Here is a 27,578-nt window from a genome sequence, read left to right as displayed (position 1 = left end):
TACGACAGCTATGACTTCACTAAGCACTAGAAATTTCTCACCTTCATTATAATCTTATGAAACCACCATTGTTCTGCAGCACATAACCGTATTTTAAAGCAATGACTTCTACATGCTCAACACCCTTCACAAATTAAACACAGTCTCCTCAATAACATCCCATGATCTTGACACTGTCATATTAACGTGAATACAAGTAAACTGTTTACCATAGCACTAGCATATGCAAACAATCACTTAACACTCAGTCTCTCTGAAACACCCCCTAACTCCCCAAGCTCCAATTACACAATTACTTTTCATCTTAGTTTTAGCTGCCTTTTGTTCTATAGTATTTTATCAATCCCCACATACCAAGAGTACAATCTTTTTTTTTTTTTTTTTTTTTTGAGACGGAGTTTCGCTCTTGTTACCCAGGCTGGAGTGCAATGGCGCGATCTCGGCTCACCGCAACCTCCGCCTCCTGGGTTCAGGCAATTCTCCTGCCTCAGCCTCCTGAGTAGCTGGGATTACAGGCACGCGCCACCATGCCCAGCTAATTTTTTTGTATTTTTAGTAGAGACGGGGTTTCACCATGTTGACCAGGATGGTCTCGATCTCTCCACCTCGTGATCCACCCGCCTCGGCCTCCCAAAGTGCTGGGATTACAGGCTTGAGCCACCGCGCCCGGCCTACCAAGAGTACAATCTTAATTCAACAAGTTATTTCACCACTCTGTGCTCCAGTTATTACCTGTAAAATGAACAATAATACCAGTACCTACTTCATAAAAGAAATGAAGACAACTGGTTATTAATGGAAAGCATTTAGAAAAACTTCCTAATAGAAACAGCTCAGTAACTGTTTTGTTTGCTGCTATTATTAACATCCTTTTTAAAGTCCTACTCTTTTCGTCTACTACTTAAGCTATCAACAACACAGCTTATAAATGTACCCCTCTCTGCATTATTCAAGCCCATCTCTTAATATAATATACCCCAATCATCAATACAAGAAGTGAAATCTTTAATAGACATAGTTCTTAAGGCCAAGATTGCCTGTTAGGTGAATAAAACTAAAGTATACTCAATAAAAAGTTATGCATACACGTAACAATATAAAAAATGAACAGAAAAGGCTAACACAGAATGCACGGAAGGGAGAGAAACAACAAAGAGAAAAAAGTTTCAAGGGAGAAAAAAAGTTTTCAGGGGAAAAAAAATCAATGTTACATTGAGGAGTAAAAGGCTGGTGAGATTAACAAAGATAAATGTTTTGAATTACCTTTCATAAAATTGTTTGGTTTTTCTTTTTTGTCATCATATGAATCTATATCAGTTTCAGATACATGATCTGAGAAACACTGGGACATAGCGATGGGGTCACAGTTCAGATTTCCTGAAATTGGGTTCATTTCCATTTTATGACACTTCCCATATTCTCTATCCTGCTCCTGCTCTTCAGTTTCCGAGTCTTCTGAATCACTCAAAATCTTTGCTTTTTTAAAGAAACTCACATTCTTGTGAAATGTATTGTATTTCCTACCACCAGATTTTCCTGGTTTGGAATCTGCTTCCTCTGAGATGCTCTCTGCCTTAATTTTCTGCACAGATGTCGATGGGCCGGCAGTTCTGTTACATTCATCATCTGAATCATGACTTTTAGAGTCTTCCTCAGAAGACTCTATTTTAAGAAATTTTGTTTTAGAAGGTGCTGGAGTATGAGACTTGTAACCATTAGCATGCCAATTTTTCCGGGCCACCCGCAAATCACTTTCTGACTCTGAATCTCTGTTTTCAGATTCATCAATATTACTCTGGGCAGCATCAGAATTAGACACTGGTAATGGTTGATTTTGATCTTTTAGCTCCTCTTCTTCTATTTCTGACTTTAAGCTCTGATCATCTTCAGAATTGTGTAATAATTTTTTTCTAGCTACAGCAGAAGCATTGCGGTGAGGCAGCTTCCGACCAGAGCAGACACTTTCAGAGCTCGAATTCTCTTCTACATCACTCATTAGCTTTATCTTATTGGCAGCCACAGCAGCACACTTCCGTAAGACTTTTCGGTTATTTCCAGCTCTGGCTTTTAGAATTTCACCAGTCTCCAATGAATTGTTATCAGAATCACTTAAATAGACTCTCTTTCGAGTAGCTTTTCTGCCACATCCATTTTCTAATGAAACAGGACCTAGAAATAAAGTTAACAATAAGATTAAAAAGTGTTTCCTTATTTCAACATTTTTAAATGACTATTATTCTAATGATTTTCTTCACCTTTTTGGGGGCAGGGGAGAAGGAGTTTTGCTCTTGTTGCGTAGGCTGGAGTGCAATGGCCCAATCTCAGCTCACTGCAACCTCCGCCTCCTGGCTGCAAGCTATTCTCCTGCCTCAGCCTCCTGAGTAGCTGGGATTACAGGCACGCATCACCATGCCTAGATAATTTTTGTATTTCTAGTAGAGTTGGGGTTTCGCCACGTTGGCCAGGCTAGTCTCAAACTCCTGACCTCAGGTGATCCACCCGCCTCGGCCTCCCAAAGTGCCGGGATTACAGGCATGAGCCACTGCGCCCAGCCTTTTCTTGTTAATGCCAAAATTCATTTCCTTCCTAAATCTAAAGAACCTACAAGACATTAACTTAATCTTGTGTGTAGATACATTAAATCACGTTGGATTCTTTCGATACGCTTTCCACAAAAGTACCACTGAGTCTCTTACCAGTTTTTCTTTGAGCAGCTCTAGTTCTGGTTACCCTGAGATTGCTGCTTCTGGACAGCCCACTACGTAAGAAGGATTCACGAGCTCTTGAATTCTCTTTGCTTTCCTCGGAACTACTGGAAGCTGACGATGATAAAGAGGTAGCTAAAGAATCTTCCATTTCACTTTCTAGGAAAAATAAAGTGTAAATAGTTACATATATTCTTTTGTCTTTACACACATCAGCAAGCAGTTAGTTCATAACAGTACTCTGTACATTACATAACATTACTACAAAAGCAGATTCTTGAAATGCTTAGAATGTATTTTTAAAAAATCATTCCTCAAAAAAAGCTGATGAAATTTGTAGTATTAGAAGGTACATAATTAGCATTCGAAATAAAGATTTTGCTTCTATTTCTAAAAATAACAGATTAATCCAAACATAGATTTACGAAATATTTATAAACAGACTTCTAATTAAAAATTAGCTCCAGGCCAGGTGCGACTGCTCACTCCTATAATCCTAGCACTTTGGGAGGCCGAGGTGGGTGGATCACTTGAAACCCAGAGTTCAAGACTAGCCTGGCCAAATGGTGAAACCCCATCTCTACTAAAAATACAAAATTAGCTAGGTGTGGTGGCAGAAGCCTGAAATCCCAGCTACTAGGGAAGGTGAGGCAGGAAAACTGCTTGAACCCTGGAGGCAGAGGTGGCAGTGAGCTAAGATTGTGCCACTGTACTCCAGCATGGGCAACAGAGAGAGACTCTGTCTCAAAAACAAATTAATTAGCTCCACATCTACTTCCTTCTGTGATATCAGTGAGGCATTTCATATAAAAAAGACCATCATTTTAAGTCCAGCATTTCAGAAAACATACTTTCCATGTCTCAACATCCTTTTACCCCTTCCTAATAGCATAGTAAGCTAATTTCTTATAGGAGGCTGGAGGGGTGGGCGGTGGAAAGACAAAGTGGCTGTGAGAGAAAAATATCAGACACCAAATTGTATTTCATCCTTTGAATTTGTTCTGTTTGCCCACCTCAGCTACTCCTGTCAACTCCACTATCTACCACCTTAACTCTCTGTTTCCAGAATCTTCCCCTTCCCCTGCATATCACTGCCAAACTGATTATTCTTCCTGAAATATAATTCATTATGTGACTCTCTCACTTAACAAGGAACCCAATCCAGTAATCCAAACTCTTCTGAAAGGCTTGAACGTCACTAAACTGTGGCGGCAGTTACATACTTGGGTGCTCAGCAACGAAATAACATAATATTCCACTTCTCACCAGATAATGCAGAACCATTTATTATTGGTCTGTTTCTTCTCCTTCTTTCTGATGGTTCTGCTGAATCTGAAGAGTCACCAGAAGTAACACCTGAAGAGATATCAGCACTTGTCTTGTGGGTTCCAGGATAAGCTGTCCTACTTGAGGTAGACTGGGTAGGAGAACCTACCAACTCAGGAATTATTTTTGTCTGAGATTTTAACCTCTTCTGCTTGAGATTTCTGGCCAAATACATGAACAAAGGAAACAGTATTTAACAAAGATAACTAGTTCACAGAGAATGACTAAATAAAAGTGTATTATATTTCTTAAATTGAGCATAGTTTTATGATCAAAACATTAAAATATTCACTATTAACATTTTATTCTGGCACTGATTACTAGTAGTATGTTCTAACTCTAAATCTGACGTACTGTTATTCAAATTTGGAGTAATGAACAAATGTTCCAAGTAAGAGTTACAGAAACTCATCTGAATACCTTAACATTCCTTATGTAATATAGATATTTGTTCATACTACAAATCCAAGCCTCAGTAGGACCCAACTTTCTCCTTTTTTATTTTTACATCCCTAAAGACAGTATAAGGTTAAGAGGCGTAATCAACAAAACCTAAACAGAGAGGAAAAGTTAAAAAAAGGCATCATAAAAAATTGATTTCTGTCCCAAGACCAGACTATTTACATCTAACTGCACCCATTCACCGTGGTTGGCCCCTAGGCCAGGAATTATGGGAAAAGAGAATGGAAGCTTAAGGCATGTGAGAAATCTGGGTAATATTCATAGAGATAATCCTATTTTCCTTTAAAACAATAAGAAATGGCTGAGCACACCCATAATCCCAGCACTTTAGGATGCCAAGCCAGATGGATCAATTGAAGCCAGAAGTTCAAACACTAGCCTGGGTAACATAGCATGATCCCATACCTAAAAAAAATTTAAAAATTAGCTGGGCGTAGTGGTGTACACCTATGATCCTAGCTACTCAGGAGATTTGTTTGAGCCTAGGAGCTTGACATTATGATGAACTATGACCACACCATGCACTCCAGCCTGAGCAACAGAGCGAGACCTTGTTCCTTTTTTTAAAAAAAAAAAAGGCAAAACAGCCTTTTAAGGGGTATCTAGACATTGATGCTTAAAGTTAATCACAATTCTTTAAAGCAATAATTGTCTATATAATAAAAAAAACTCAAGCCTGTAATATCAAAAATTTTAAATGTCATTAATAATCAAGGGAAAGAACAAAAGTAAATACAAGGCCAGGCACAGTGGCTTATGCATATAATTCCAGCACTTTGGGAGACAAAGGCAGGCAGATCATTTGAGGTCAGGAGTTTGGGACCAGCCTGGCCAACATGGTGAAACCCCGTCTCTACTAATATACAAAAATTAGCTGGCCGTGGTGGCACATGCCTGTAGTCCCAGCTACTCAGGAGGCTGAGGCACGAGAATCACTTGAACCCGGGAGGCAAAGGTTGCACTGAGTCAAGATCACGCCACTGCACTCCAGCCTAGGTGACATAGTGGAATTCCATCTCAAAAAGGAAAAAAAGACAGGCTGGGTGCAGTGGCTCATACCTGTAATCCCAATACTTTGGGAGGCCAAGGCAGGTGGACTACTTAAGGCCAGGAGTTCTAGATCAGCCTGGCCAACATGGCAAAACCCTGTCTCTAATAAAAATACAAAAATTAGCCAGGTGTGGTGGTGCATGCCTATAATTCCAGCTTCCTGGGAAGCTGAGGCATGAGAACTGCTTAAACCCAGGAGGCAGAGGTTGCAGTGAGCAAAGATCACACATCCAGCTTGTATGACAGAGCAAGACTCTGTCTCAAAAAACGAAAGAAAAATACTTATTGTAAGCTTATTTTTTTTAATCAAAAAAGTGGTAATATGGCTGGAGTGAAATTTTTCCCTTTCTATCCAACATCCTTCTCAATGGTTATACTTTTCACCTGGTATAAAGCAGGGGCTTTTTAAATGATTTAAATTTTTTTTTTTTTTTTTGGAGACAGAGTTTCGCTCTTGTTACCCAGGCTGGAGTGCAATGGCGCAATCTTGGCTCACCGCAACCTCCACCTCCTGGGTTCAGGCAATTCTTCTGCCTCAGCCTCCTGAGTAGCTGGGATTACAGGCACACGCCACCATGCCCAGCTAATTTTTTGTATTTTTAGTAGAGACGGGGTTTCACCATGTTGACCAGGATGGTCTTGATCTCTTGACCTCATGATCCACCCGCCTCGGCCTCCCAAAGTGCTGGGATTACAGGCTTGAGCCACCGTGCCCGGCCCTAAATTATTTTTTTTAATCTACAAAATGTTGTAAGACATTTTATAAATGAAAGACACATACTCTTCCAAAAATACCAACAAAGAAATTGTCAGAAAAAAATTCCAGATAAAGAGACTTAACAAACATATCAAGTAAATGGAATACATAACCCTAAATTATATCTGGATTAGAAAACAAATTTGCCCCTAAGTGACGCTGAGTCAACTGCAGAAATATTAAATAAGGTATTCAGTTAAAACTTGAATGTCATTCTTAGCAAATTACACTAAGTATTTAGGATTAAAGGAACATGGTATCAGAAAAAAGTATTTCCATGATTCAAAAGAAATATAAACTAGAGAAAATATTAAAGCAACAATAAAGCAAATGTGGCATAACGTGAACTGAACAACTGGTGAGTCTAGGTAAAAGAGTATTCAGGAGTTCACTGAATTTATTGTTGCATCTTTTCTATAATTTTAAATTATTTCAAAATAAAACATTTAAAAAGGTAAGAGGCCATGTGTGGTGGTTCACACCTATATTCTCAACACTTTGGGAGGCCAAGATAGGAGAACTACATGAGCCCACGAGTTCCAGACAAGCCTAGGCAACATGGTGAGACCTCATCTTTACACAAAATTTAAAAACTAGCCAGGCATGATGGTGCATGCCTGTTGTTGCAGCTACTCAAGGAGGCTGAGGCTGCAGTGAGTTGTGCTTATGTCACTGTACTTCATTCAGCCTGGGCAACAGAGTGAGACCCTGTCTCAAAAAAAAAAAAAAAAAAAAAGAGGGAAGACTAGCATATTACTTTGTACATGATGTATAAATCTGAATTAACAAGTTGCAAAGCAGCTGAACAGAACAATTTACCTAATGGATATGTTTATCAGGCTTGGTTGTGTCCCTGGTTATTCTAAACATGGGAAGTTGGCGTGGGAGTGGGGTGTCAGGACAGGAATGGAATAAGAAATTCAGCAAATCTTGTCCAAAAGGCAAAATTAAAACTGACAAAATTGGCCGGGCGTGGTTGCTCAGGCCTGTAATCGCAGCATTTTGGGAGGCCGAGGCGGGTGGATCACGAGGTCAAGAGATCGAGACCATCCTGGTCAACATGGTGAAACCCCATCTCTACTAAAAATACAAAACATTAGCTGGGCATGGTGGGGCGTGCCTGTAATCCCAGCTACTCAGGAGGCTGAGGCAGGGGAATTGCCTGAACCCAGGAGGCGGAGGTTACAGTGAGCCAAGATCGCGCCATTGCACTCCAGCCTGGGTAACAAGAGTGAAACTCCGTCTCAAAAAAAAACTGACAAAATTATCAAATACAACCGTTTCAGAATTCTAGATACTACCCAAAGGCATATTAAAATACTGAAAAGTACTTACTCAAAGAAAAACAACAACAACCGAATTTAGGTTAAAATCAATGGGATGTAGGGCATATTAATATTAACTTAAGGTTGCTCCCAGTCACACCTCCCTCAGGCCATTCCCTCCCCTCACTTCCCTGGGCACAATACCTATGAGGAGGGGACTAGTCTGATTTGGGAATGCCAAAGAAAAGCTGTATGCCTCAGGGCACTGAAAATATTAGTTATTGCTAGTAATCCGGCAAAGCCAACAGCAGGATATCTGAGGCTGTGACACTGTTGGAGCAGGCGAGAATTCAGACAAAATTGAAAAATCAGATCTAGGGAATGAGACAACTCATGGAAGTCTGAAAAGCATCATTTTCCAAGATATCTGGAAGGATGCACACATATTCAAAGGACTGATCTTGAGACCTTAGGTCTCATGAAACAGAAGCAGAAAGTAAAAGCCAATGTAGACCTGTAACAGCCTGAACGTAAGTCTGCTCCATCTCACAAACAGACCCTAGGCTACGCTGACCACTAAGCCATGCTGACTGACCTAAGTAAGACATCTAGGAAGCTAGGCTCAAAAAATTAGAGGACAAAAAAAAAAAAAAAAAAGGCCGGGAAAGGGGAGACATGGGGGAGCAAAGCCTTGAGTGGCTGCACACTACAGGGAAGACTGACTGCAAAATTAATCTGGCACGTCATTGAGCCAAAAAAAAAAAAAAAAATCAGACACACATAACTGGAAACAACCATTACTGAGGAAAAAGGATTAGAACTAGAGTTGCATGTGTTAACAACATGTGAAAAATGTGACTTCAGAGTTGCATCATTTAATATGTCCAGTTTTCAACAAAAAATTGAGATATACAAAAAAATAAGAAAGTATACCCCATTCATGGAGTAGGGGGGTTGGCGGGGGAAGATGCGTCCAACAGAAACTGTCTCTGAGAAGACCCAGATGTCAGCCTTAGTTTAACGAATACTGACATCTACATCAACTACTATAAAAATATTCAAAGAACTAAATGAAACCATATGCATAAAACTGAACTATAATGATAATGACTCAATACAGAATAACAATAAGAGAAATGATAAAAAAATAAAAAATAAAAATTCTGGAGTTGAAAAGTAAAATAACTGAGGTAAATATTAACTAGATGGGCCCAGCAGCATATTGGAGCTGACAGGAGAAAAAATCAGTCAACTTAAAGACTGGTCAGTACAGACCATCCAGGCTGAGGAAAAAAGAATGAAGAGAGCCTCAGAAACCTGTGGGACACCATTAATTATACCAGCATGAGCGTAATGCGTGTGCCAAAAATAAAGGAAAGAAAGGGGCAGAAAAAACATATTTAAAGAAATAATGGCTGAAAACCTCCCAAATTTAATGAAAAACGTTACACATCCACAAACATGGACAAATTCCCAGTAGGATATATTCAAATCCAAACCTACACACATGGTGGTCAGTAGAAAGATAAAAACAAACAGAAAAATCTTAAAAGCAGCAAAAGAAAAACAACTCGATATATATAAGGGAAGGAACCCCACCCAGTAAGATTAACAGCTAACTTCTCTTCAGCAACAATGAAGGTCAGCAGGCAGTGGGCTGAAATACTAAAAATGCTGAAAGGGAAAGTGTCAATTAAGAATTCTGTATTCATGAAAACTATTATATTCAATAATAAAGGTGAAAATAAGACACTGACAGATAAAGACAGAAAATTCACTGCTATCACATCAGCCTTACAAGAAATTCTACAGTCCTTTAGGCCAAAAAGAAGTGACATCAGAGGATAACTTAAATTCACACTTTTATAAAGATCATTAAGAATGGAAACCACACAGGGTAAATATAAAAAGTGGCATAAATATATATATTTTTTAACTAAAAAAGACAACTACAGAAAAAATGACATACAAAAAAATGTGATCTGAGACCAGGCACGGTGGCTCAAGCCTGTAATCCCAGCACTTTGGGAAGCTAAGGTGGTTGGATCACCCGAAGTCAGGAGTTTGAGACCAGCCTAGCCAACATGGTGAAACCCCATCTCTACTAAAAATACAAAAAATTAGCTGGGCATGGTGGCTGGTGCCTGTAATCCCAGCTACTCAGGAGGCTGAGGCAGGAGAATCGCTTGATCCCAGGAGGTGAAGGTTGCAGTGAGCTAAGATCACACCACTGCATTCCAGCCTGACCAACAAGAGCAAACCTCTGTCTCAAGAAAAAAAAAAATGTGATTTGATACCACCACCACCTAGTGGGGAGATAGAAGGAAGCTATACTAGAGCCAAGTTCCTATATGTACTCAAACAAAAATAGTATTAATATGAAGTTGATTGTTTACAATAGATTGAGATGCATGGTGTAGTCCCCAGAGCAACCATAAAGAAATCCCCGCAAGGGGTATACTGCCTGTCGAAAATAAATGGAAACAAACTAAACATTGCACAACTCAACTTTTATACTGTAACAATGTAAACTACCTATAAATGTGACATTAATCTGAACTACATAGTCAAAGACTACAGAATGTAAATTAATACACAATTACTGAGAAAGTGAATAAATCATTCCTTTTATATTTCTTTACAAATAATACTCAGTAATACTGAGGTGTATTAATATCAGGGGCACATTTTCCCTTACACAATCAAACACTCAAAAGACTGTACATAAAAATCACATTGTTCTCTACATCAGCAGTCCCCAACCTTTTTGGCACCAGGGACCAGTTTTGTAGAAGACAAATTTTCCATGGACTGGGACTGGGGCCAGGGGCTGGAAGGAGTTTGAGATGAAAGCGTTCCACCTCAGATAATCAAGCATCAGATTCTCATAAGGAGCACACAACGTGGATCCTCTGCATGCAGTTACAACAGGGTTCATGCGCCAATGAAAATCTAGTGCCCCCACAGATCTGACAGCAGGCAGAGCTCAGGTGGTAATGCTCTGCAGGCCAATCACCTCCTACTGTGTGGCCCCATCTATGCAGGGAGCTTTTGTTGGGCACCCCTGCTCAACATTACAAAGCCAATTCTTATGCAAAATATAAATGATACTTTATATAATCCTTAATATTAGTGAAAAAAACTGTAATTTTACATATTTATAGAATTACAACCCATTACAACAGCTCTGTATTCACAGAAATGCTTTCAAGCTATAAAACCCATGACTAGTCTTTTCAGAATGCACACTACTCTAAATATTAAATAACCCAATCTTAAATTTTTTAAAAAGGCATAGAGGCTGGGTGCAGTGGCTCACATCTGTAATCCCAACATATTGAGAGGTTAAGTTGGGAGGATCTTGATCCCAGGCGTTCAAGACCAGTGTGGGCACCATAGCTAGACCCCATCTCTAAGAAAAATATTTTTAAAAAATTAGCCAGGCTTGGTACACACCCCTGTGGTCCCAACTACTCGAGAGATGAGATGGGAGGGACTGCTTGAGACCTGAAGGCTGTGGCTGCGGTGAGCCATGATCGTATCACTAGACTCCCGCCTGGGCAACACAGTGAGACCCTATCTCGAAAAATAGGACAGAGCATGGTGGCTCACACCTGTAATCCTGACACTTTGGGAGGCTGAGGCGGGTGAACTGCCTAAGCTCAGGAGTTTAAGACCAGCCTGGGCAACACAGTGAAACCTCATCTCTAATAAAATATGAAAAATCAGCCAGGCATGGTGGCATGCGCCTGTAGTCCCAGCTACTCGGGAGGCTGAGGCAGGAGAATTGCTAGAACCCAGGGGTAGAGGATGCGGTGAGCCAAGATTGCGCCACTGTACTCCAGCCCGACAGAGCGAGACTCTGTCTCCTAAATAAATCAATAAATAATAAGCCAGGCATGATAACTCATGCCTGTAATCCCAGCACTTTGGGAGGCCTGAGGTGGGTAGATCATAAGGCGGTCAGGAGTTCGAGACTAGCCTGGCCAACATGGTATCTCTACTAAAAATACAAAAATTAGCCAGGAGTGGTACTCCCAGATACTTAAGAGGCTGAGGCAGGAAAATCACTTGAACCCAGAAGGCAGAGGTTGTGGTAAGCCAGTATCATGCCACTGCACTCCAGCCTAGGCAACAGAGTGATTCTCTGTCTCCAAAATTGTACATCAAGGAAGCAAGCAAGCTAGCAAGCTTGCATAACCAATTTACCTGATACTTTTGTTAGGCTGACCGTCACCTTTACAATTTTGCCGTTGACTGAATCTCTGGCTTCTTCGAAGTTTTTCATTGAATTTTTGACCAATTTTAAAATCAGAAGAGATTTTCTTCATTTTTTCTTCAAATAAGGCAGATAATCTCAAGGTCATACTATAAATCTGCAAGAATATAAAAACAAAGTAGAATTACAAATTAGCCTTAAAATTATTTAAGAAATAATTGTAATCATTGAGATCACTTGCAATGTATTATACCACTGTTTATAAACAGTGGCTGCCACCTATTTTTTCTATTTCCAACCTCCTTCCCTCAATAACATCTGGAAAAAACCAAGAAGTATTACACACATACCTCTCTGATGTTAAGAAAGTAGTTTGAAGTCAAACATCCAGATTTAGAACTTGTGTCTGTATGTCGGTGAATCTTAACTGTTTTTGTCCATTCTGACATCTGTATGTACAAACCAAAACTATACCCTTCTCCTAAAGTTAGATGGGAAGTTGACTGGTTTTAAAGCTGCTACTTGGGCTAAAGAAGTGCTGTGTCTCTTTGGGGCAAGGGAACAAAAACACTTTTATATACCAGTCTCTATCTGCAATCTGTTTTCAATGCCATCTAACTCTAAAAAGGAAACAGAAGAATACCTTGCATCCAGTAGTAGAAAAGTATAACCTGGAACTTTAATGCATATGAAAGATTTCTGTTTTAACAATGTTTATAATTAAATAACATCAAATCTTAAATATATTTTGGATACAGCTATGTATATACAGAAATACTCTATAATTTTCCATGACCATTCCAGAAAATAAGTGTAAAAGCCTAATGCTCAAAAGATAAATATAAGCCTTGCGCATGGCAGTGGATGGCCAAGACACTCCAATACTAGAAAACTTTTTTTAAAAGTATGCGAGATAGGGAATTTCTTACATGCATCTCATACATATATATATTATTTATTTATTTATACACACTCATGAATGAACGTAAAATTTGTTATACTTAATCTGAAATAATCTTTGACAATTATTTTCAGTATTTCATATACATAAATTTTATTCTGCCAGGTGCAGTGGCTCATGCCTATAATCCCAGTACTTTGAGAGGCCAAGCAGGCAGATTACTTGAGGTCAGGGGTTCAAGACTAGCCTGGCCAACATGTGAAACCCTGTCTCTACTAAAAATACAGTAATTAGCCGGGCACGGGGGAGCACGCCTGTAGTCCCAGCTACTTGGGAGGCTGAAGCAGGAGAATCACTTGAACCTGGGAAGCAGAGGTTGCAGCGAGCCAGGATCTCACCATTGCTCTCTAGGCTGGGCGACAATGAGACTGTCTCAAAAAAAAAAAAAAAAATCTTAAAAAATGCCAGTGAAAATGTAAAATGGTACAGCCAACACAGAAAACAGTGTAGTGGTTCCTGGAAAAGGTAAACACAAATTATCCTATGACCCAGCAATTCTACTCTTAGGATGTACCCAAGGGAATTGAGCAAGGTTTCTGACAGATATGTGTATTCCAAAATTTACTACAGCATTATTTGTAATGGTCAAGAAATAGAAATAGCCCAGCTGGCTGGGTGCGGCAGCTCAAACCTGTAATCCCAGCACTTTGGGGGGCCAAGGTGGATGGAAAACGAGATAAAGAGATCGAGACCATCCTGGTCAACATGGTGAAACCCCGTCTCTACTAAAAATACAAAAAAATTAGCTGGGCATGGTGGCACGTGCCTGTAATCCCAGCTACTCAGGAGGCTCAGGCAGGAGAATTGCCTGAACCCAGGAGGCGGAGGTTGTGGTGAGCCGAGATTGCGCCATTGCACTTCAGTCTGGGTAACAAGAGTGAAACTCCGTCTCAAAAAAAATAAAAAGAAAGAAATAGCCCAGCTGGCTATCGACAGATGAACGAGTAAGATATAGTATAACCATACCCTTTAATACTATTCTGCCATGAAAAGGAATAAATTTCTGATACATGCTACAACATACATAAACCTTTAAGGCATTACACTAAGTGAAATAGATAAGCTGGACACAAAAGGACAAATATGTTAAGATCTCAATTTTTATATAAAATTATCTAGAACAGACAAATTCAGACACAGAAGTTAGAAGTTTCCAAGGACTGAGGGTAAGGGGAAATTACTGCTTGACGCTTACAGAGCTTCTGTCGGGGATGATGAAAAAGTTTTAGAAAAATTATAAATATAAATGATGCCACTGAATTATATTCATAAAAATGGCTAAAATGGCAGTTATGTTACATATAGTTAACCATAATTTTGAACAACTGACAACGTACTATACCAAAAACCACTGATCTGTAAGCTTTCAATGGTGAATTGTATGGTATGTGTCCTCAAACATATGTATTTGGTGCAAGGAAGACTTGAATGAAATTTATTTTGTCTCTGAAAAGAAACAGTCTTACAAATGGTGACTTGGACAAAAACCAAAGCTTGGAAAAATGTTAGCCTTAAATATTAAACTAATTCAGAAAGCAGTGTGGATCCTGAATCCAACAAAGAGTTCTCAAATTAAGACTAGAGGCAGTAATGCAGGTGGAGTCTAATAATAAGTAATGATGGGGAAATGCAACAGTTAAAGCCAGTTAATGTCACTGATAGTAGACACCAAAAAATGTTGTTAAGATCAAACAAGTGTTTTACTTTAAATATGACTTTTAAAAATTACTCAACACACTGGCTACATGGCGTCTCGCTCTGTTGCCCAGGCTGAGTGCAGTGGTGTCATCTCAGCTCACTGCAGCCTCCACATCCCAGGTTCTAGCAGCTCTCACACCTCAGTTCAAACAGTTCTCACGCCTCACACCTAGAGCTGAGATTATAGGCAGGCACCAGCACACCCAACCTGTTTTTGTATCTTCAGGAGAGAAGGGGATTCACCATGTTGGCTAGGCTGGTCTCGAATGCCTGCCTTGGCCTCCCAAAGTGCTGGGATTATAGACCTCGTTAAGTTTTGAAAAGTTACCCAATGTAGAACATGTTAACAACAATGTAGTAATGTTCTACTGGAAACTGTGTGTCCCCAAATAGTTAAAGAAACCAGTAACTAACAAAAATTCTTAAGTTTACAAGATGACAGAAAAGAAAAGAGACCCAACCTACTAAAATACTAAAACTCTCTCTGCTTATGAGATTAAAAAGTTGGCTAAAATTGGTGAAAACCAGTATGGCCAAGTGGAGTCTGCACAGAATGGGCCTGCTGACATCACAGCCTGAATTTCCAGCCTGTTTCATACTAACTTCCCCCAAATATGCACACACAACCCATGAGGTAACATAAAGAAATAAATATACATATGCCCAAAGACTTTCCAGATGACCTCTCCTTTCCTTCCACCAATCACCTACTAATCTCAGAATCCACACTCTGAACCTTTAAAAAAAAAAACAAAAAAAACAAACAAACAAAAAAAACTACTTTAAAGCCAGCACAGGGAGTTAAGATTTGAAATTGATTCCCGTCTCCTTGGGAGTCAACTTTCAGTATAAAGCTTATTCTCAAAAACCTAGTGTCACACTCCACTTGAGCAGGCTAGAAGAAAAAAAGAAAAATCCAGTGTCATAATATTAGCTTCTAACATATCAAGCAAAGAGCCTCCAATGTCTCTGTACCATTTTTTGTGGTCTTAATCAGATAGCTCATGTGTTGCTTCTTCAAATCCAAATGTTATTATGAGGTCAATAGTCTCACAATACTTCAGAGTTTCCTTTTCACTTTTAATATTCTTATATCTCGATCTATGTTTCCAATCCACTTAAGATCCTTATACATATAAAACACAGAGGCTCTTACTCCATGTATCAAATTTGGTCACTTTCTATTGATGCCTACTCCCATTAATCCCCATTTGCTTATAAAACTTAAGGAGATGACGATAAACATCAACTGATGTAAGGCAAAAACCGAAATACCTGGGCAGTAGCAGAAGCTCTTTTCTTTATAAGAGTCTTGCCTTATTCACTTATCTTTAATGTTCCAACCTCTACTACAACCTCTACTACACAGTGGAAAATTATCTACACAGATCAGGCACACTTTTTTTCAATAAACCACTTAAAAAATTACCTTTGATCTTTTGTTTGGTGTATATGCTTTCGCATTGCTAAATATCAACCGGATGTCTTTGCAAAACTCCAAAGGGCTGTCATAATTTCCCGCATCTAGAGTTTCCCTTACTGTTCCAAAATCCATTGGGGTATCTATAATATCTCTGTAGTCCTAGATTTTAAAAACAGTTAATTAATTCGTAGATTCATTTCTTGATTTTAGAAAAGTAAATGTATCACATCTCTAAAAATTTTGAAGTGATGGAAGAGAGGAAAAGGTTAGAGGACTCTTAAAATTCATTCATAATGTTTAAAAACAGGTATAAAACAAAGACGAAGAAATATACCAAAATGTTAATGATTTATTGCTAGTGACACATGGAATAGTTTTTATTTATTTCTTGCTGTACACTCCAAGCATCCTACAGTAACTCTGTGCTGTTATAATCTAACTTTTTTTAAAAAAGTTATCTTCCAATTTCCCTTTTTAAAAACTGAAAACACATTTTTATGCAATTTATAGTTTTCCTAGTGCTGGGCCTACTTAGAGAGCTAAGTAGATCCATCCCATTGTTATATAATATTGGTTACTTAAGTCTAAATTCTTAAATGAGTTACAAGGGTGTCTATAAATTGTAGAAAACTATGTAGAACAACCCTCCTACCACTAACTTAGTGATAAGAGCAAAAAAGTTGACACAAAGCCTAGGTATGTTTCTCTTTAAAGTTTAATACCTCTACCCCAATTTCCTCACTGCAAAACAAGAAAAGCCCCAAACATTTAAACAATGGAAACTTACTGGATATTCAACCAAATCAACAGGTTGTCTAAATGGTTCAGAATCTTCACACTGAAAAATTAAGTTCACTAGTTCCTTACACTGTTTCTTCCAGTTGCTTTCAACACAGTTGGTAGCTCTGATGCTTTTTTTCCCATCATGCACCTAAAAATACATTCATGGTCTTAAGAAACATCACACTATTGGTCTAAGACTTTGGTAAAAACGTAATTGATCTCTCTTCTATAAAAACACAATAATGTCATATACGTTGCTGTCAACATATTAAACTACGAATACCTAACACATTTGTTATAACTTAACCAATTTCAGAAATATTACAAAATTAGCTATGAAAAGCATACTCTAACGAGAGCACATTATCTAGTGAAAGGCTATTCCATGACCTCTCACCTCCCAGGTTTATAATATTTGTTTTCCCAGAATATGAAAGCATATCTGACAATGTTATAGGCAGAATAATGGCCACACCAAAAATGTCCACATCATAATCTTCACAGCCTATGACTATGTTACCTTACATCAGTTAAAGTATTTTGCAATAAGGGTATAGACCGTGAGATGAAAGATTAACTTGAATTAATTGCTTGGACCCAATATAATCACAAAAGTTATTATAAGAGGAAGGCAGAAAGGTCAGAGTCAGAGAGAGACTGAAAAATGCTATGTTGTTGGCTTGAAGATGAAAGAAGGGGCCCTGGAGCCAAGGTGAGGATATCCACTAGAAGATGGAAAATGCAAACACGTCTTCCCTAGAGCTTCTAGCCATACGAAGACCATGATTCTGACCTAGTGAGACCGACGAAAACTTCTAATCTACAGAACTATCAGGTAATACATTTTTATTATTTAAGGAACTAAACTTAAACTTGTCAATTGCTACAGCAGAAACAGCAAACAAATACAAATACTAAACAATTGGGAGTCTATTTAAAAATAAAATTATATGAAAATGGCTACTCAAATTAGACTATTTCAGGTCTAACTTTTCAGTGTTTGTGGGGCAAGGACATGGTATAAATTAGTATTTCATAAAAAGCTTAAATTTAAGGAGCATTTGGAGGAAATTTAAAATGATCTGGGCTAAAATGTCTTAAGCATTTTCATAATAATCTTTAATTTTAAATATTGTATTTGAACTTCAAAGCCTCATGATACCCCACTATGATTACCTAATTTCATAAACTTATTTCCATACACCCTTCTCCTTACCCCTCAACCTCATCTTCCCTACATATCTCCATTTTTTTAAAAAGTTCAATTACCAAATCCTAGTTTTCTCTAAAAAGGTCTCATAATTTTCCCTTCCTCTCCATTCCATGCAAATACCCTTGACTAGGTACCCATCCTTCACCCTGTATTCTTGCAATGAATTCCTAATTCCATCTTCTTCAATACACATCTTCTTATCCTGCAATTTGTATTATCTATTTTGGCTGTTCAGTTGATTCTCTACTTCAAATGAAATCCTTCTATTTCAATATCACCATAATCTACCGCAAACATAACGGCCAGACATAAGCCACTCTGGTCACTCCAATATCCAACCTTTACACTAGTCAGGTGTGGTGCCCTTAATCATCTATGGACATGCCTTTTCATCTTTTTTTTTTTTTAAATCTCTCCTGTGGTATCCTCTATTTTTTCCAAGGCCTCTTCTTACTCTATCTACCTCTGAGAATATAGCACAAATCCCAACTCTTCTATTAAACTTTTCTAGGATCTGCATCAGCATAACTTTTCAAAGACAAAAACTAAAACCTGAATTGATTTTAAAACAAAGAAAAAGCAAACTACAAAAGTCAACCATGCAGAGTAACTTACTCTCCTTCTTCCAGAAGATGTTTTAGGAAGATCACTATCATCCTAGGAATAAAATCAGAGCACCTTAAGTATTTAGAGTCTCATTAGAAAATAATAACATAATCTTAATATATAACATATCAAAGACATTTGGTCTTACCAGAGTTTATAACATGTTATTAACAAAAGCTCTAAAGAAAGACTACCAGATGATCTTTGTGGCACCCAGGCTTGGAAAAAAAAGTCATTCTTAATAACCCTTTTTCATTCCCTAAGAACATGAACTAATTCTAAAATTCAAAAGTATAGCTATAAAAAGACACTTTATGCATTTCCTAAATAGAAAACTTACGTTCTATCTCTATCCACAAATCGCCAGAAACTTGCAGATTCCTATAGTTGCTGAATTTTGTGTTCTATAGTACAGGCATGCGCTACCATGCCCAGCTAACTTTTTTATTTTTTGTAGAGACAGGGTCTCAAACTCCTGGCTCATTCAATATTCTCATCTCAGCATGCTAAAGCACTGGAATTACAGGTGTGAGCTACTACACCCAGCCTCCAAGGTACTTTATATAATACACCTTTCACTAGCTAAGATATAGAAAGAGGTTCACTGAATGGTCTGGCATTATGTTGTATATATCTGACTTCCCAAACTAACACAGACAGCCTCCTTCAAAATAACCTCAAGTTACACACTTATATTTTAATTGATATTAGCTGAAACAAATTATCTCATTAATCACCCAGAAAATTTTAAATATATTTTTATCAAATGCCCTATTGGTTCACTGGACTACTGCAGGAGCTGGTATTAGAAAGCCAACATTTTTTTCTTTACTTTTTAAAAATACCGCTTGAAATAAACAAAAACCATTATAAAACCAACAAACTTCATACCAAATCCTCAGCATTTTGCTCATCATTTTCAGATGTGTTAGAAACTTCTGAGATATTTGTACAGTGTTGATTCCTAAAAAAACAAATTTTCACTTTAATAATATGCAGATGTAGTGACTTCTTGGCAAAGATTCAAACTATATGTTAAAATGTAAACAGTTCCCCAACCTATACATGCCTGTTTTCAAACAGAGGAATATCAGGTTTTGACCCAAACCTCTAGCCATCTTAAATTCTAATTTAGAATCTTAAAGGTTTTTCTTGTTCTCAGTTAAATATGTATCAAAATCAAGCAGGTAATCCAGAAATAATATATGTATGACCTCAACTGGATGCATACATGGATGAGCTTTCTAAGTATCATCACTAGCAGTATTCAAACAATAAGTACAAGGAAAACAAATGACGTAAGGTTAAAAAGAAAAACAGAAGGGAAAAGGAAATTAAAGGAAATAGCATCTTACAGGAGAACACAGAATGCTAAAATACAGATATCTAAGCATAAAGGAGACAAAAATGTGTATGCAATTTCCCTGAAGTAGAACAGAAGGTGATTCTGGGGAGGAGGTAACTTAAGTATGAGTCCCCAAGATTTAGGACAGAATCAACCCAAGAAACCTGATGGCAATCAGTTACTCCCCAGTTTGCAGCAAGATGCTGAAAATGATGGCGCTGTTTCTAAATTAACAATGCTCACTAGAAAAGAGCAGACTAGAACCTGGGTCTCAATTTCCAAGTCGATTTACATTTTTTGATTCCAAATTGACTTCTAGATATAAGAAAATCTATATAAGATTCATACATATACAAACATTTTCATAGGACATAATCTGAAACAGATTAAAATTCAATCATGAGAAAACACCAAACGCCAATTAAGTATACTCTATAAAATAAGTAATCAACATTCATAAAAATGATGAGGTGATAAAGACAGAGGAAAAACTTGAAGGAGACTAAAAAAACAAAATGGTAAATTTGATGGGGATTCTAGATTAGATTCTCAAATATAAAAGGGTATAAAAACTAGTGAAATCTAAATAAATTCTACACTTTTGTCAATTGCATAATACCAAGATTTTTTTTGTAACATAAGTATGTCGTAGTTATGTAAAATGTTAACCTAAGGGGAGACTAGATGAAGTGCATATGTCAACTTTCTGGAGTATAAAATTATTTCAAAATTTTAAAGAGTTGAAAAATTGAATTATTCAGTTTCTCAGTCTTTTACTGAAATTATATATGTAAAGAAATATTATCTAAGGTAAAGCATTAAGAGTATAGTTCTGAGTAAAAAATAAAACTAGATTATTTGTTTTCTCTTTTTTTTTTTTTTTTTTTTGAGACAGAGTTCGTCACTCAGGCTCCTGGGTTCAAGAGATTCTCCTGCCTCAGCCTCTCAAGTAGCTGGGATTATAGGTACCCGCCACCAGTCCCGGCTAATTTTTGTATTTTTTTCTTATTAGAAACAGGGTTTTACCATGTTGGCTACGCTGGTCTCAAACACCTGACCTCAAGTGATCCGTCCCAGCACTTTAAGATTACAGGCGTGAGCCACCATGTCCAGCAAAATGAGATGACTGTTAACAGCACAATATGCATTCACTTTTATACAACATCTCTGAGATTACTTACTTAATAAATTTTAAAAGCTGGTCAGTTATCTTTTTAGCTGATCTTGCAATTACACTCTCAGGTTCATTAAATGTTCTGGCATTATGTTCTATATATCTGACTTCCCAAACTAATGCAGACAGCCTCCTTCAAAATAAAGCAGATAATTTTGGCTTAGAAAATGAGAAGACAGGAACCAAGTGAAAAAAATGCAGCATGTGAATTAAACTGTGATATATTTATTAAACCGTAAGTGCAAAGTTATAATGAATAACATTCTAATGCTCTCAACTTAAGCATAGTCATAAGTAATTATGTTGGACACCAAAGCAATTATACTGAACTGAAGAAGGTAATCTGGGGACAAAAACGTTAACAAACTACTTAAATCACATACAGAAAACCAACAAAACTATCTTCCCTTTTCACATTGCATATAGGTACCTTTTAAAATTGTTGAATCTCAATAAAGACAATATGTTAAATATCATCAACACTAAAAGCTGGCCCAGCAAGGTGGCTCACTCCTATAATCCCAACATTTTGGTGGGCCAAAGCAGTAGGACAGCAGGGGTTCAAGACCAGCCTGGACAACACGGCAAAACCCCATCTTTACCAAAAATAAAAATAAATTAGCTAGGCATACTGGTGTGCACCTGTAGTCCCAGCTGCTCAAGAGGCTGAAATGGGAGGACTACTTGAGCCTGGCAGATCAAGGCTACAATGAGCTATCATCACATCACTATACTCCAGCTTGAGTGATGGAGCAAGACCCTATCTCAAAAACAAACAAAAGCTTCAGTCTCACTGTAAACTGATCAAGTGGTTTCTGATTCGAATGAACATTCTGGTATCAGATTACAGAGATAAATTACATCAATAATGTGGACTCAAGATGACTTTTCATAATCTCTTAAAGTAGTTGAATTATAAAAAAAAAAATACCATCAACTGCTATAAAAATCATTAAGAATAGGAAATTTACTTACCAGTGCTCTAGAAGCCAAAGATAAAAAGTCAGTGCCTCTGGGAAATTAATCTTCCAAAGGTCAAAGAGACCAAGTATAAACCATGTAAATATTATTTTTAAATGTAGTTAAATAGAAATTTAAACATACAAAGAAAAAACAACACAGTATCTAACAACTTAAAAAAATTTCTAAGAAAAACAGATTACTAAAGATTGAGGGTTGAAGGCCGGGCGCAGTGGCTCAAGCCTGTAATCTCAGCACTTTGGGAGGCCGAGGCGGGTGGATCACGAGGTCAAGAGATCGAGACCATCCTGGTCAACATGGTGAAACCCCGTCTCTACTAAAAATACAAAAAAAACTAGCTGGGCGTGGTGGCGCGTGCCTGTAACCCCAGCTACTTAGGAGGCTGAGGCAGGAGAATTGCCTGAGCCCAGGAGGCAGAGGTTGCAGTGAGCCAAGATCGCGCCATTGCACTCCAGCCTGGGTAACAAGAGCGAAACTCCGTCTCAAAAAAAGTTGAGGCCCTGACTCTGACCCTCCCTTCTTCAGGACTCATCAGCCCCACAACCCTCAGCCTCCTACTGATGTCGACTGTGAGAGCCTGTGCTTAAATAAGAAATAAGACTTTACCAGAGACACTCAAGCAAAGGTTGAACTAGTAATTTCCAGAGCAGAAAGGAAACTCATGCATCAGAAAGGCCAGAAGTATATGGCTGTTTAAGTAACAGGATCTAGTCAGATAGAACCGTTTAAGGAATTTCTTGGGGCTACAGAAACCTTTTTGGACTGTGTTAAAGACTTCACAACTAAAGCCTGGAGAGACCACTTGTTCAGAACACTGCTTACAGAAACTTTTTTTTTTTTAACTTTTAAGTTCAGGGGTACAGGTACAGATTTGTTACACAGGTAAACTTGTGTCGCAGGGGTTGGTTGTACAGATTATTTCATCACTGAAGTATTAAGCCTAGTACCTATTAGCTGTTTTTCTTGATCCTCTCCTTTCTTTCACCCTCCAAAAGGCCCCAGTGTGTGTTGTTCCCCTGCGTGTCCATGTATTATCATTTAGCTCCCACAAAAATATTTATTTATTGCTTAGACAGAGTCTCACTCCACCGCCCAGGATGGAGTGTAGTGGTGTGATCTTAGCTTACTGCAACCTCCAACTCCCAGGTTCAAGTGATTCTCCTGCCTTAGCCTCCCAAGTACCTAGGAGTACAGGCGTGTGCCACCACCCCTGGCTTATTTTTGTATTTTTAGTAGAGAAAGAGTTTCACCCACATGTAGGCCAGGCTGGTCTCAAACTCCTAGGTTCAGGTGATCCACCTACCTGGGCCTCACAATGTGCTGAGATTACAGACATAAGCCATGAGCCTGGCCTCCCGCAAAAAAATTTTTAAATGACACAAAAAATATCCAGGAGATTTCAGGAATATCATATTCAGCAGAATCAAGCCCTAGCAGCCAAAGCAAAACTCCTTGGCCAACTGCAATAGGTAACTCCTGATGGACGGACTTTTGATGAAAAGACTACCAACAGCTGCTGCACTGGAAATGAGAATTCATCTGACAGAATTCCACTGCTGGGAGCAGCAGCCACCCTGTCAAACAATCTGTCATGAGCTTGGCAAATGAAAACCACTAGAGAAACAAAACCACTATTTACCAAATATAATCAAAATAGAAGGTCTTATTGTTCAATGAAACAAGATACAACATTTATTAAGACCTTAAGATTCTGCAGCTTGTTTACTTGATTAGAAAAACAAACGATTGTTTTTTCAATTGTGGCTGTTAATTTTAAAACAAATTTTGTATTCAATCATGTATGAGGATAGAAAAATTCTTATTACTAAAGTATCAGTGAATATTTTTTTTTTTTTTTTTTTTTTGAGACAGAGTTTCGCTCTTGTTACCCAGGCTGGAGTGCAATCGCGTTATCTCGGCTCACCGCAACCTCCAGCTCCTGGGCTCAGGCAATTCTCCTGCCTCAGCCTCCTAAGTAGCTGGGATTACAGGCACGTGCCACCACGCCCAGCTAGTTTTTTGTATTTTATGGAAATAAGTAGAAGTAAAATTTCAGTGATATGGAAATATCGAGGGTGAAATATGGCAGTCAATCTTCTGCCTGGCCCTAGCCACACCTACCCATAGGCATCTAACACTATCTGACAATGAAAGAGGATAATGAAACAGAAAATGTTAGCCCCCAATTCCACCACTGTCTCTTCCTTTGTTTACTCTAGTTGATACGGCCAAATATAGCTTTTTAAACCATTCTGAAAGGTTTCTACTAACCTGTAAAATCGATTAACAAGTCTCATTCGAATGGTGTAAAGATCAGTTGGATAAGCTACTACAGTACAGTACTTCGGATATGTACACAGATCAACAGGGCCTGCAAAAGCTGCTGCTATATCTGTTAGGAAAGACAGGAGTTTTTCATCAATAAATCTATTGCCTCTAAGTGGTACTTCTCTACAAACCATTCATAAGATATGGCTACATTTAACATTACAGGCTAAAAAAGATAAATAGATAGTGTAGGAAAAAAACAAAACCTTAATTATGCTACTATTTTTAAATACCTCTATTTAAGAAATTGAAACAAAAAAAATTTTTCATCCTAAACAAAAAAAAAAAACTTACCAAGATTCAAAAGTTGATCTATACCACTGATAATTCTATCACATTCTTCATCTCGTGATTTCTGACCCCATTCACCAGCTTGTGGTTTATAGAGCAATTTTTCTAGCTCATCTGATGTGACAGAAATACTAGCCCCCAATTCTTCAGGTGGGTCAACTGTGAACACCATAAAAAACAAAGTGAGGAGGGAAAAAACAACACAAAAAACAAATACATACTGTGTGAATATTCAATTTTCAAAGCTTACAAACTAGGTTATCTCCACAGTCAAAAATATAGTTCAAATGTGCAACTCTTTTAAAATTACTCATTGAGAGTGACAAATTACTTAAATTCAGGTACAAATACAATCTATCTACCCTAACAAATTAAAAATAAGAGTGCTGGTATTGCAGTTTTCAGTCTGTTTCTTCAAAGAGGCAAATTTAACCCCAAAGGCCTCTGAAAACAGAAATTACACCTGACAATATTCAAAATTTTAAGTTTACATACAGTTAAAATTCTTTTAAAAGTCAAGTCAAAATGGATTAGCACATGACAAATGGCTAATTTTCTTAAATTTTAAGGGAGCTCAAATGAAAGAAAATTCTATTTTTTAAAAAAATAAAGAGAAGCCGTGCATGGTGGCTCACACCTGTAATCCCAGCATCTTGGGAGGCCAAAGTGGGTGGATCACCTGAGGTCAGGAGTTTGAGACCAGCCTGACCAACATGGCAAAACCCTGTCTCTACTAAAAATACAAAAATTAGCCAGGCGTGGTGGTGCACACCTGTAATCCCAGCTCCTCAAGAGGCTGAGGCAGGAGAATCGCTTCAACCCAGGAGGTGGAGGTTGCAGTGAGCTGAGATTGCACCACTGTACTCCAGCCTGGGTTACAGAGTTAAGACGCCATCTCCCCACCCCATACCGCCCCACCCCAAAAAAAGAAAGGAAGGAAGGAAGAAGGAGAAAATCTATGGAAGCTCAATATATTATAGATTATTGAAATGGAATACTGGTTCTAACATACATTTTTTATCAAAAATGTCATCTACTGTGTACTGGCTATCAGGTTAACTCAGAGCACATTCACAACGAGGGAACGAGGGCATTGGGAAGGGCATCATTTTAACAGCTGCTAAAATGGTAGAGAGAATGTTCATGGGTACACTTCCTCTAGAAACATCAGTTAAGATTCCTGCAAACATACACCCAAGTTTTATATAGCGCATTCTTTGTGAATGCTCTTAACTTTGAGTTGATCTATTAGAATTAAGTCATATGATATCGTCTTCTAGCTAAGAGATGCAAATTTCTTAAACATGGATGATAAATAATTCCTATAAGCTTACAATTCATGTTCTTGGAAAAAGGAAAAGGACTTTCATTTTATTTTCTGCATGAACATAAAAGAAATGGCGGGGGGCGGTGGAGACATCCCACTGCCTAATAAGTCAAAATGTATATTTTTATACTCTAATTCAGAGTTATGCTTTCAATATTTTATCTTATCAAAAGGAAGAGGAAAGATGCTGTATAAGCAGGCAACATAAAGTGCTTTAAAAAAACACTGGTTTATCAAAGCCAGGATATGAGTTTAAATCATATCAATACCACCTAAAAACTATGACTTTGGACAAGGCAGTCGGGGCAGAGGACGGTGGTGTTTTAATGGGGATAAAAGGGGTCTCACTATGTTGCCTGGGTGGGTCTCAAACTCCTGGCCTCAAGTCATGCACCCCGCCTTGGCCTCCCAAAATGCTGGGATTAAAGGCATGAGCCACCATGGACACTGAGCAAGTTTTTAACCTATATCTCAACTTACCTACCAGCAAAGCAGTGTTAGTGAAAATTTTCTATCTCACAGGGTTGTTGAAAGAATTTCATTACAGGTAGAGCACTCAGAAGAGTGCCTAGTACAGAGCAAGTCCCCAACAGTTAACTAGAATTTTTTTGTTTCTGTACCAGAAGATAGAGTAATAGGGACTATATATATCATCCAGCCTGAAACAACAACAACAAACTAGATAGAGAAAACAATGGCTTTTCAGACATCGATCATTTGGCAAAGAACAAGAATCCCAGAGAGACTGAAACCAAATGAGGTGAGCCCTATGATTACAGCACCTTACACTGAAAGAGCAGGCAGGCCATAACATACAGGGGAGAAACTCAGGTGGGGCTGGACAAATTAACTGAGGTGAAGAGACAAAACTGAGAGTCCAGGGAGAATGAGAAAGCTAGAGTTCCCAGGACAAAGCACAATAGACAAGAGAGCTACAAAGGAGTCTCCTCAAATATTCTGGTGAACACCAATCAACCCACATGTGTGAAGAAATGACAGGAAGGCAGGAAAAGAACCAAACGAAAGATTTGTAATAACAAAAGCCTGGTGCACAAAAGGGCCAACAACCATGCCTGTTCCCTGAGCCAGATTTGAAAGCTTCACAATTCATAGAACAGTGGACAGACTGCATAAAAGGGTCTTGCCTCAGAAGTCAGAAGAAAATCAGCTCTAGGATGAGCACTGCTCCAAACTCATCTATCATATCTGAAAAAGATAAAACTGTTTCCGACTAACTTAATTGTGTGACAGAACAAAGTGTAATACTTACAGGAATACAAAAAATATACAGCACCCAACAAGGTAAAATTCACAATGTATGATATAAAATTTAAAATTGTAAGGGAGGTAATATATTAGGAAATAGCCATAATGAAGACATTAATGAACCAACCAGAATTGGCACATGTTAGAATTAGCAAAGATATGAATGTAATTATATTCCACATGTTCACTGAAAACATATATAAATGGAAGACATGAAACACACACCCAAATCCAAGTTTTAGAGATGAAAACAAGCAATAAGGTGAAAAGTATAATACACTGGCTGGTGATAAAAGCAAATAAGTCATTCCAAAAGAAAATATAAATATATAAAAAGATTCAAGGCCAACCATGGTGGCTCACATCTATAATCCCAGCACTTTAGAAGACTGATACAG

The 27,578-nt window shown here is 38.1% G+C and overlaps 1 protein-coding gene across 3 annotated transcripts in view; it reads right to left on the bottom strand.

The window, feature by feature from the left end:
- BRWD1 (bromodomain and WD repeat domain containing 1) overlaps positions 1 to 27,578 on the bottom strand; it is a 147,810-nt gene that overhangs the window by 13,827 nt on the left and 106,405 nt on the right. For all 3 annotated transcript variants that reach the window (XM_039480426.2, XM_039480425.2, XM_074389271.1), the window contains 11 exons: positions 24,591 to 24,746; positions 24,240 to 24,360; positions 20,995 to 21,120; positions 19,360 to 19,432; positions 18,478 to 18,519; positions 16,654 to 16,797; positions 15,873 to 16,025; positions 11,775 to 11,941; positions 3,972 to 4,192; positions 2,697 to 2,864; positions 1,264 to 2,169 (listed from right to left, as the gene is read on the bottom strand). In XM_039480426.2, the coding sequence (XP_039336360.1) occupies positions 1,264 to 2,169; positions 2,697 to 2,864; positions 3,972 to 4,192; positions 11,775 to 11,941; positions 15,873 to 16,025; positions 16,654 to 16,797; positions 18,478 to 18,519; positions 19,360 to 19,432; positions 20,995 to 21,120; positions 24,240 to 24,360; positions 24,591 to 24,746 (2,277 nt within the window). The remainder of the gene's footprint in view (positions 1 to 1,263; positions 2,170 to 2,696; positions 2,865 to 3,971; positions 4,193 to 11,774; positions 11,942 to 15,872; positions 16,026 to 16,653; positions 16,798 to 18,477; positions 18,520 to 19,359; positions 19,433 to 20,994; positions 21,121 to 24,239; positions 24,361 to 24,590; positions 24,747 to 27,578) is intronic.

The sequence above is a fragment of the Saimiri boliviensis genome, chromosome 18 (genome assembly GCF_048565385.1).
Source record: "Saimiri boliviensis isolate mSaiBol1 chromosome 18, mSaiBol1.pri, whole genome shotgun sequence".
Taxonomy (NCBI): domain Eukaryota; kingdom Metazoa; phylum Chordata; class Mammalia; order Primates; family Cebidae; genus Saimiri; species Saimiri boliviensis.
This window is presented reverse-complemented; position numbering and strand designations above follow the sequence as displayed.